Consider the following 12,498-nt stretch of genomic DNA (forward strand, 5'->3'; position numbering starts at 1 on the left):
ACACAAAATTATTCAAAGTTGTTAAATCACAAGAGGATTGTGAGAAATTGCAAGAGGACATTGCAAAACTGGGAGACTGGGCGTGCAAATTGCAAATGAAATTTAATGTAGACAAGTGCAAAGTGATGCACTTAGGGAAGAGAAACCCAAATTATAGCTACAAAATGCAAGGTTCCACATTAGGAGTCACCACTCAGGAAAAGGATCTAGGTGTCATCATTGAAAATACGTTGAAATCTTCTGCTCAGTGTGCATCAGCAGCCAAGAAAGCAAATAACATGCTAGGGTTTATTAGGAAAGGAGAATAAAACAGAGAATATCATAACGCTTCTATATCACTCCATGGTACAATCTCATCTTGAGTATTATGTTCAGTTCTGGTCATCACATCTCAAGAAAGATATAGCAGAATTAGAAAACGTACAGTGAAGAACAACCAAGATGATAAAAGGGAACAAGAAAGGCTGTGAAGAAAGGTTAAAGAGATTAGGATTCTTCAGTTTGGAGAAGAGCAGCTGAGGGGAGATATGATAGAGGTCTATAAAATAAGGAGTGAAATAGAACAAGTAAATGTTAATCAGTTGTTTACTCTTTCGAAAAGTACAAAAACTATGTATTACTAAGTAATACATTTAAAACTAATAAGAGAAAATATTTTTTTACTTAACTCATAATTAAGCTCTGGAATTCATTGTCAGAGGATATGGTGAAAGCTGTTAGGGTAGGTGCATTTAATAAAAATTTGGACAAGTTCCTGGAGAAAAAGTCCATTAACCATTATTACGGTAGAGGTGCAGAAATTCACTGCTTATTCTTGGGATAAGCAGCTTGGAATCTGTATACCACTTGAGTCCCTGCTAGGAGGTCAAGACTGGGGTACAGCAGAGCTTGCAGGGCATCCTGAAATCTGAGGGATCCAAAAGAGGTTTTGAATGATGGAGGAGTTTAAGCTTGGCAAAAGATGCTTGCACTGCAGCTTTAATTTGACTGTGCGTCGTGAGAGTGGAATCGAGAATTACGAGCATACTACTTTTGATATCTCTATAATCTAGTTAGCAAATGTAAGAGTAGTTGAAAAATAATCTGGTATTGACTGGCCTAAGATTATGACTTCAGTTTTTTTTAACATTCAGAGATAATTTGTTGTGAAGGAGCCAGCTCCTAATTGTGGAGAAACAAAGAGAGATGTGATTGACCAAGAGGATTCTGCATATAGCTTATAAGAGAGAACAAGAGTAGAAAGAAGCCAGCACAGCGGTGCAAGGTAGATATTGAATAAGGCTGCAGAAAGCAATGAACCCTGCAGGACTCCATTTGGAATACTGGACCGTGATGAGGTTGAGGACGCTATTGCAATCTGCTGGGGGCGATTTTGTAAATATGAGTTAAGCCATTGTAAAACTGATCCAGAAATCCCAATGTCTGACAAGTGGGTGAAGAGAATCTCATGATCCCTTCTCTTCTCATAAACCTTCTTTTGGTTTACCTCCCCTATCATCCCCTCCCTCTCTATCTACCCAGTATCTTTCCAGCTCTCTCTTCCCTATAAATTCCCTTCACCTAATCATTGACCCACAGCTCTTCTTATTATTACAGTCCATGACCTGTCTCCCAGCTTCTGTCACCTTCCCCTTTCAGCTACGTTCCCTTTCTCGCAGTCCATGTCCCCCCTCTCTCAGCCCTCTGTAAGCTAAAAAAATAAATAACCTTCATTTTCACAACGTTTTACAATAAAGTGTAAAACACATGCTACCTGAGGACCATATATATTTTGTTTTCATATTAAAATGAAATCATTCTGGGACAGCCCCATGGCTCGAGCAGTAACATTGTGCATTGCAATATAGGAAACATGGTGGATTCTCCAGTTCAACAAGGCTTGGCCATTCCTGCTAGTAAAAAAAAACAGATTAAATAACAGTGGTGAGGGATTAATCCTGGAGGAGACTTCCCCTCCAGTCCTCAGTCAGGAAAGGAAATCGAAGTGGCCTAGGCAGACCATCTGGGGTGAGGAGATCAAATGCCCGTGTGCAGGGGAATGAGCTAATCTTTATTGCTTACTTTTTTAATCTGTATGAATTAATTATAGACTAGGGAGATTATAGTGAAAAACTATAGTTTGAGCAAAACTCTATTACTTATAGGAATGAAAATATAGCCAACAGACCATAATGAATAAAGTCAAAGGCATGCCTGTAGCATCCCTGTGGCTTCAGATCATCAGCAGGGATGGGCTATGCTTGCTTTTGTCTCATTGCTTATAGTAATTTTTACTTAAGTTTCCCTGAATAGAAGCAGGTCTATAAGTCTATATATGGGTTAATATGGGTCTGTAAAACCAGAAGTGCCTCAGCTTATCCTTAAGCCACATGGCAGCCCTGCATGTGTTGCCTGGCCAGTCATCCGTTTTACACTATCCTAAGGGGCAAACTTATCAATGATTTCCTCCAGGTCAGGATTTAATGTTCTGGATTTAATAATGAGAACTATCCTGGTTTTTATCACTGAGAGCACTGCTGCAAAGTTGGAAACATTTTACATGCTGGAACGAAACATTCATAAAGCCTCACCCAAATGTACTAACTTGACAAAACATTTCTTTCTGTAACTTTTTATTGGCAATTTCTCATTGATACAGTCCCAGCATTAACCTTACAGATACAGGACTCTGGAGACACCTTCCCCAAAACCATTTATGTGAACTGCTTTTTTTTGTCACCTCTCCTATACATTCCAAAATTTTAAGAAATATAAATATATTTTTATTATTATTTTACAAAACGATACAGGGAGACTCCATTTTTTAAATAGATTTTGCATTGCTTTCGAGAAGGAGACGAGGAAATGGTAGTGGGCCTTATGCAGAAAGGATTTTTTCCTGTTCTGTACCTATGAAAAAAAGATCTTTATTGGATAAGGCCTATTGTACGAGAAAATTGTTAGCATGACAATGAACAATTCCAAAACTATTGAATGTTGTCACAGAAACAAAGCATTCGGAGAACAATATATCTTTCTACCTTGGGTCATATGACCTCTTTTTTTAAAATGTATTAGATTCCAAGTTCCAATAGATTGATTTTACTAATAATATAATTCCATAAACGGATCATGTTAACACAATTGTAGGTGTTGTTTCTCCAAAGTGCGGGGGAGGGGACTCTTGTGTTCACCTTTGCACCATTTCATAATGAGGTTGAAGACTTCCATAATAAAAGAGTAGAATGTCCTGGTAACATTTTCATCTTTTCATCTCTCCCACAGCTGCTACTAAGAAACTTTATCCGCATGAAGCGTTGTCTCATGGCACTCATAAATGCTGCCTACTACATTAACAGTTGTTTTGACTGGGATTCACCCCCAAGGAGTCTCGCTGCATTTTTGGTATGATCACCTATCTACTTTCCATTTGTTATTCATTGTATTCACTTATTAACAAAATGGATGTTTTGGGGGCGGTTACATGTTATTTGACAACTTTGATAGTTAAAAATTAAGATCATTTGATTGTTTCTGGAGAAGCTCAAACATTCATGGCTATTTGTTTGCAGAGTAGAACTTACCTACAGAAAATACCCATTAAAGACTGGCATGTTGCTCACCAATATCGAAAAAGTGAGGTGCAAAAATGGTACAATCCATTAACACTACTTTAAAAAAATAAATTGTTGAATCTAGTATCAGGTACATGTATGTGCTGTTTAATGTAATCTGTTCTCTCTTGCCTGCTATGGGATACAAACAAAATCAGCAGGCAGTACTAAAGGTCAAATCATGTCCCAGGTCCCTCATTATTTGTTCTCTTCGATAAAAATTTTGAGACATAAGCCAAGAAAATATTTATCTTGCATATAACTTATCTTGCATGTATCTTCAAAGATTCAAATAAAAGATCTCCCACTCAGCTAAACCCAACATGGGCAATGTTTCGACATCAAATTGTCTTCATGCATGTGTTTCCTTCTTGCCCAACATACAGGTTCATAAGAAAAATGATGGTGAGCTCTTATGAACCTGTAGGGGTTAGGAAGTCCTATCTTTAAACTGGGTGACCTGGGAACAAACTGGGAAAACTAAGTATGGCGTCGGCGTGTCCCTTATAAAAGTCCCCCACTTACTCAATAGATGCAGCATTTGTGTGCACATGCGTGCGTCCATTTAAAATTGTGTACACATGTGCATGCATTCAGCCTATTTTATAACATGCGCGCATATACGTGCGTATGTTACAAAATGGATGCATCTTTGGACTTGAGCCAGCATACGCATGTACATGTCTGCCCGCATGCTGGTATTAAAGTTACCATTCCAGAGCGCATTTGCATGCGTAAAACCCTGCTTTAAGTGTATAAATCCTTTCGAAAATTGCCTCCCAAGTTTTTAGAACAGCAAATAGAAAATATCGTGGATAGCTGATGTATTGGGAAAAATATCAAGATAAAATGAAATTCTTTTGACTCAGATTGACCAATGGAAAACATGGCTATGTGATCCAGGCTCATATTGGTAGAACTCATCCTCTGTCACTCTGTTGGCCACTTCAGCAGGAAGCCAAATTCAAAAATGTTCTAAAAATGCAAAGGTGTAAAAAGCCAACACAGAAGACACTTAAAATTCACATGTGGCTTTTGATGTAAAGGTTAAAACTTTTCAAATGAGCTCAGAGCAGATGAGTTAGACATTTTGGTTAACGTCTTTGCCAGATGGTTGTTTTATGCAGCTCTGCTTAGAAAACAGGATTGCAAGTGATGTTCTGTATTTATTTATTTCTCATTCTTTATTCCTCTCTTTATTGACATGAGCCCTCGAGACAAAAGAAAAGACAATGCATTAGGTCCTTTTGAAAGCAAAAAAACTCTCTTCGTACCTATGATAGGGATGTGAATCGTTTTATTGGAAGATACTTTCAAACTCGTCAGAATTCAGGGGGAACCCCGAACTCGATAGGAAAACCCCACAAAATTTTTCATGGGGTTCTCTTATCGTTTTGGGGATGGGTGGGAAGAAAGGGCACTTAAAAATAAACCCCAAACCCACCCCGACCCTTTAGATTTAATTCTTTTGCATCCCCCACCCTCCCGCCCCCCCAAAAATTTTTTTAAAGTACCTGGTGGTCCAGCGGGGGTCCCGGAAGCGATCTCCCACTCTCGGCCGTCGGCTGCCACTAATCAAAATGGCGCCGTTGGCCCTTTGCCCTTAGCATGTGTCAGGGTATCCTTGCCATTGGCTGGCCCCTGTCACATGGTAGGAGCACTGGATGGCCCATGCTGGACCACCAGGTACTTTAAAAATTTTTTGGGGGGGGGAGGTCAGGAGGGTGGGGGATGCAAAAGAATTAAATTTAAAGGGTCGGGGTGTTTTGTTTTTTTTCGACCCGACACAGCCGATTAAAATGGGTAAGAATCGCGGGAACAAAGATTTCCCGCGATTTTTACCCGAACTCGATACCGGAAACAAGTACCGATTCACATCCCTAATCTATGATGCTCATGCACATAGTGAATAATAAATGACAATAACGATGATAATGAAGGGGTAATGTAAGACGTCAGTACCTTTTCAATGATATCTATGCAATGTGCTCTCCTTTAGTGCACCCTTTGCCCATTGATTCTTTGCCTTCTCAATTGAGTGGGCCTTGCTGGGGATGTTATGTGGATAGAGCACTGCTGAAGGATTTCCTGAATAAGTAAGTGCTTTGAGACAAGTCAATGCACACTCCACATTCAGTGCTAGCTGCAGTGCCTCACTTTGAGTCCAGATTGTTTCGGCCATGCACCCTGAACTCCTCAGTCCATGGCTCTGTGTCAAACCAAACTTTAGGAAACAATGCAAGTCCTTTTCTGTGAGCGGAGGATCATTTTTCTGCCTACTATAGTTCTGCACTTTTAACAGGTAGCTACTATGTTTTCAATTATTGCATGTGCACTTCTGTCAATCTCAGTGTCAGTGATTACCCAAGAATGTTAGGTCACTCATATCCACCAGATGTCCGTCAGACTCTCCTTGAGCCATGGCTCTGGCATGTGCATTTTAAATCAGTAAATTATTATTAGCTTAAAAACTAGAAACATTCTTTGGGATAGCAAGTACAAGTGCTGTCTTATACTGCCCTGCTGCCATGTTTTATTAAAATAAGAGTACAGGAGAATCTGAAACGATATATATATATATATATATATATATATATAAATATATAGTTTCACACCCACATTAATATTTTAAGTCTTATTATCCAGGAGAGTTTTTGCTCCAGTATAAAATAGTATTTAGTTTGTTTAGTTGCAATAAAAGATACTGACAGTTTGGCTAATTTTAGAAATTTGCATAAACCTCTGATTGAAAATTCTTCCCCCCCCCCCCCCCAAAAAAAATAACTTAAATGTGTGCGCCCAGATTTACAGGGCACAGAAATATATTGCCAGTAAGAAACCAGAGGTCTCTGGAGGCATTCCTGAGGCAGATTGGATTTTCAGTGACAAACAGCTAAATTTATCCTCGCAATGCCAGTCGCACAAATGGCTGTGTCTAATCTAGCTGGGCCTATTTTTCTCTGGCTAGATTTAGGAATATTCTCAATTGCAAATCCAGCCAGCCAGGCATGACTAAAAATTTGGCTAATTATGATTGGGTAAAATTACTCATTTATCTTGATTGCCCAGTGACTTCTGAAGGTTGACCTTTCTACTTGTCCAGGTATATACCTGCAGGGCGCCCCATTCTAAAATCACAGTGGCAGCTGTAGGCTACAGAAAAAAAGGGGGTGCTGACAGTTTGAATAGATAAGTGTAATTTAAATTATAGGGGTTTTTTTTGCATGAGAATTATATTGCAGGGATCCAGCCTCATGGCTCAGGCTGAAATGCTATGCCATAGGGGATCCAGGCTTGGGATCCCCCCTCCTCTGTCCATCAGGCCTAAAGAGGGTAGGAAGGTAACTGTAGCCCCTGCAGGCCAATGAACAACACCAAAGGTGTGCCTTGAAGGCAGTGCCTCTCCAGCCCTCTGTCTAATAGTGTAGGGATCTCAGAGTCACCCAGACATGGCATCTGGGACGAGGTGGATCAAAGACAGAAGAACAAAAAAAAGAGAAAAAGGCAAAAAAAAAAAAATTGTACCATAGTTATATGCCATGTAATAGTGGCAAGGCTTGTGTTTGGAGTAGCTTGCTATTAGCTTTGGAATGCCTCATAGACGGGGCCTAATTTTCCTCAGATTCTTGACCAGACATTGGTGTTCTTGTAGATGTCAGTGGGTATAACATGAAAACACCCAACACACTCTTTCTCGCTCTCTCTCTTCCCTGTACTGTCATTTCCCAGTGTAATGAGCACAAAAATAATTGGACAACTGAGCCATCAGTAAAAGGACACACTTCAGCACGCGCCGGTGAATTATTTTGCGGGACAAACTTTAATCTTTAAATGTATTTGTAGATAATTTGTGGTACCATCTGTCCATTTCGAATTGTTTTAGCCTTTTCAGTCTTTATAAGTGCTGCTGTGTTTAACATTAACATTTGATATTTTACACATTTAATTTCTGTACTGCCGTCTGGTCCTGGGGGAGCTGTGCTGTAGTGCTACACGCGAGAGACAAAGTATTGATCAGTTAACATTTCAGCTGCGTTTATGTATGTCGCAAAATTAATGAAAATGCCAGACAAAAATGTCAGAGTGCACGAAAAGGTAGAATTTAAATTTGGTAGTTTTAATGAATAGTTTAAGATGTTCATTATCAAAAATATTCTTTTGCCTTTCAAGTACAATTCGGAACAGGATACATAAAGGGAAATACATATTTTACTTTGAGGAACATTGAAATACTTGAGAAATGCTATAGCCAGTTAAGTATCTGATATTCGAAAACAGCTGTTATAAAGAAACTTAATTGCCACTTTAAATGTTTAACTGATATACAATAATGTGCTTTTCTCATTTGAAAATGTAGTGTCACTCTTCCTTCTGTCAAAGAAAAAAATGATCCCATAAGAATCATACAAGATAATCAGGGGCCGAGAAACCCCTTCATGTGTGCATAATAATCTATCTTCCCCATCTCACCAAATATCTACTTTTTTAAAGTGAAAACTTTATCTTCTGGATATTGCACATTATTTCAGATGTACACATGGTAAGACTCACCCTGTATCAATTAAAAATGTTACTATAAAGTGATTTTTTTTTTTTTAATTTGTTAAGCAGCTTTCCCACGGTTTCTTTGAATTTCTTGGAATAGCCGTGTTAGCAAGACAGATGCAAACTGCCTTGCTCTCACTGACTCAGCCTGGTTCACTTTGGCTATGTTGTCATAAATGGCATCTCACATTGCACCTGAACCATGCTGATCCCATTCCAAGGGAGGGAATATACCTTAGACCTTAAGCAAAGAATTAAAGGGTCAGAGATCTTAGTTTTTCGGCATTCTGGATGATTCCTCTTTGACGCCTCCATCATTGCAACAGCCCTGGCGGTGTGATGGTGGTGCATTGGTGCCAAGAAACAAAACTCCTCTTATGTGTGAAAACAGCAGTCACATAAAAGGAGAGACACAGTTTCCTGAGGTACTAGTTCAGCTGCAGTTGTAGGACAGCTGCACCAGTACATACAGTACTGTGAAAGAAAGTGGCGAGAGGGGAAGAGAGAAGTCATGGTTAAGACAGGAAGGGATGGGAGTTGAAGGACAGCTTCCAGGTAGGATACAGTTACATGACCACAGGCTCTGACTTTTTCCCAGTAGCATAGCATAGTTGTCAGAGATTTTCTGCTTGCTTTTCTCATGAAGGCAAGGATATTTCTTCGGCATGCAGATGCTGTACAAAGGAATGGAGTTTTGCCTACATTTTAAAGACTAAAAGTTGGAAGATGCCAGGAAAAAGGCATTTGCAATTGTTGGTCCTGCCTGTTGGAATTCACTTACAGTTGAGCTGAGAGCAGAAAAGGAATATTTACATTTTAGAAAAACAGTAAAAGCACGGTTATTTTCTCCAGGTTTCCAGAACTGGAGAGTGATGATAATTTTATTTTTCTTTATCAGTTTTATTTATGTATTGATGTATTTAATGTGCTATATGTGTTCAAATTTGTGATGTGTTGATTGTTTGTTTTTATGACTACTTTGTTGGGAGCGGCAGTGAGCAACGTTTGGTCAGAACAAATGAATTGTCAACACATTAAATAAATTAGATTTGGTAGGAGATGAGTGGTAAAGACAGAGTAACAAGCAGTGTAATAAGTATCTCTACTTTGGCTTTCCTTTTGCTTCCCTATTGAGCTTCACATAGCTGCAACCACTGGTATCTTACTGGGGCATCAGTATTCCCTGAACGTGAACAGAATAGCTAAGTGTGCTATGCACGTACATGTTTAATATTAGGGAAGGACGCCAAACATTTGTTCCACTTGCAAATCCTGCGTTTCCTCCTGCCCTGCACCCCACTGTAATTGTGAAGTATAAGGCAATTGTATAACTTAAAGAGAAGCACACTGAAAATGCTTAGCTTAAACCTGAGCTAGAATAAATGTCATTTTATAAAAAAATAAAATGTGTATATTTGGTGTCCACCTTCAGTTTCAATACACAACACATCGTGTCCTTTCTACATAGCTTTTATATGACAGCTGGCATTTTTCATTTCCCCCTTCTAAACCGGAGGCATTATAAATGCTCAAAAAATATTGACAACCAAACAAACATGGAAAGTAAAAAACAAAAATTGCTTTAACAATGTTAAATATGTTTTGAAAATTGCTGCTAATGAATTTTAGTTTTGAAATACACTAAAGTATATAAAAAAAGTAAGCTATAAAATAGGGAGGATAACTTTCAAACAACTACGTGCGGCGGCATATACGCATGCATATGTAATCCACATGAATCACTTATGCCCCTATTATAAAATATGCATATCTTTACCCCAGAAGATCCATGCGTAAATATGCTTAAGTGAGAATACATGTAGTGCATTGAAAGAAAGTATTTCAATGTGCATACTTTTCCTACCTGTCTTAAAAATAAACACACAGTATATTTTATGCAAACAAAATAGAACATACTCGTGCAAAACCTGATTTAGGCATGTAAATTGGCATATTTCAAAACATGCGCGCATAATAGAAATTAACCAATTTTACCAATTTCTCCTCCAGTTCACCCAGTCCTTCTCCAGATCACTGAGACCCTCCTGGTTCTTCAGCCTGAACTTTCCCCCAGTTCACCCAGAACCTCCCATCCAGACAATAATACACATTAAGCAAGTCTGATAGCAATTATGCAAGTAAGCTGCCAAATCTACACGCGCAAATCTCTTTTTAAAATAGCAACTTATGTTGTCCCCACCCCAGAGCACCCTAGAGCACTCTCTTTTTACTCACGTATATGTGCGCATGAAAGCAAAAATATGCAGGTATGATGTTTATAAAACAGCAGGTACACAGTATATGCTACTTACACAAGTATATACTAATTTTTACCCACATAATTGTTTGAAAATTCACCCCCAAGTGAAGAGGTAGACAATGTTATCTTTTTTTTTTGTCTCATCTCCCATTATTTTCAGTCTCTCAGAGGCTTCTCTCTGTTGACCAGCCTCAGGTTGCAAGTCTCAGTGAGGTATCTTCATTACCAAAGAATGCTGGGCAAGCCCAAATGTTGTTTGTTTAAAGTTTTTTAGCTAGAAGCCAAGCCAGTGGTCTGGCAGAGCTATGCAGGATGGATCTGCTTTGCCCACGCTCCAGGGGCCTGGAAACTGTGTGAATCTCATGGTATAAAATTATCATTGTTGCTGAAAGATACAACGCTGCCCCGTAGCCCTTCACCCAAAATTACTGGCAATCCCTAAAGAAATGTCTGTCTTTTAAAAGTGCACACCTGCATTCCTCTAAGTTAAAGGGAGGACAGTTATGCTTCTAGGATTACTTTTAAGTAGGACTCACCCTGGATCTGAAATAGGTTAAAGAAGAGGGAGAAGCTTCTGAAAGGATGGGACTAGACTTTTTTCTTCCATGAAATGCAACCAGATTGCCAGGACATCTCAGATTTATTGGACGTTTAGTCCAGGACATACCTATATAGTTGCATAACTGAAAGGGAACATTTCTAAAGACTTAATTAAAATAGAGTTAACCCATGTAAATCAGCCACGTGCAGATAAATGGATTTTCAGCAACATAAAAAACTATGACACAAAATCTTTTATATCTTAAAACTTGTTCAATTTATTTTTGTTTTCATTGGTTTAGTGTTCTAGCCATACCTTAATGGTTCCAGATACTGGTTTCTGATTTCTAACTAGTATTACCCTGAAATATGGCCCCCATTAAGCTCCAGAAAATTCATTCTGCCAGCTGTAACTTTCCACTAGATGTGAACTGAGGTTCACTCTCCCTCACAGAGAAAGGTTCACACCAGCCAACACAGTATTTATAGTTGCTGTACTGTGATAGCAATTTAGCAAACAAAAAATTTTGCTAAACAGATCTTGGTTTGTACTTGGTCTGTTCAATTCACTGCACATCCATCTTTTCGGGATGTCAACGAGAAACCCCTAGTGGTTGAGAGTTTGGAGAGCTGGTTCACCAAAGAAAGATCTGCAAATTGCAAGTGACCTTTGAAAAAAAAAAAAGACAATTGTGCCGTTCATGTCACAGTAAAATGTTTTCCATTGGAAATCATTTCAATCATTTTTAAACCATTTTCTTGTTAAAAACTGAAATCGCCACATGCATTACGTTTTTCTTTCTTTAGCCTGTGACAGAAGTATGAAACCTTTCCTTTCTCAAATCTCAAGCCAGTCTTTAATTGTCGCGGTTGTTCCAGGTTTGACATGGTCTGTTCAAAATTAGATGATAATCGAGGTACTAATTGTGATGCATGATCCTGGGAAGGAAATAGCCTCTTACAGAGGGTCAGAAGTTAATTGCCAAATTTCTCTAAGTTTAGCATGAAGTTACCTAAAGCGAAAAGAGAGTTAAAGAGGCACTTTGACTTAGCTGGTTCAAAAAGCCAAATCATCGGTGAACGGCACAAAAATATATGCCACCAAAAAGAGAAAGTAACTTTTTAGCAAAAAGATTTCTTCTGCCTGTGTAGCATTTTATTCCTCAGGGCAGCAACGGTCTGCCCTCTCCTGCAACGTGGCCTATCATAGAGCTCCAGTGGGAAAAGGCAGCTCTCTAATAGGTGGAACAGGGTGTTAAAAAGAGTTGTGAAGATCTGAACAAGAGATCTCTTTGCATACACCATCCTTTCAAATACAGAGAAGATGGCTATCGACAAGATTGCTTTCTCCTTTATGGGGCTGTATAGCACTATGTTTCAGCACAATAACGGCCCCCCCAGCAAGGAGATCGGTTGAGTCAGTCAAATTGAAATTTCTTCTTAATGTGTTAATTCTGTAGTTGCAACTAACTCTTCCATGGTCCACAAAACGTGCACTTTTTCACAAGTAACATCAGCGGGAAACAAAATGACTCCATGCGTCTCGCCTGAGAGCCACCA

General features: G+C 39.0%; 1 protein-coding gene across 4 annotated transcripts in view; it reads left to right on the forward strand.

The window, feature by feature from the left end:
• MCTP1 (multiple C2 and transmembrane domain containing 1) overlaps positions 1 to 12,498 on the forward strand; it is a 1,134,628-nt gene that overhangs the window by 807,419 nt on the left and 314,711 nt on the right. For all 4 annotated transcript variants that reach the window (XM_029573135.1, XM_029573151.1, XM_029573144.1 and 1 more), the window contains exon 14: positions 3,265 to 3,384. In XM_029573135.1, the coding sequence (XP_029428995.1) occupies positions 3,265 to 3,384 (120 nt within the window). The remainder of the gene's footprint in view (positions 1 to 3,264; positions 3,385 to 12,498) is intronic.

Source organism: Rhinatrema bivittatum, chromosome 1 (genome assembly GCF_901001135.1).
Source record: "Rhinatrema bivittatum chromosome 1, aRhiBiv1.1, whole genome shotgun sequence".
NCBI lineage: Eukaryota > Metazoa > Chordata > Amphibia > Gymnophiona > Rhinatrematidae > Rhinatrema > Rhinatrema bivittatum.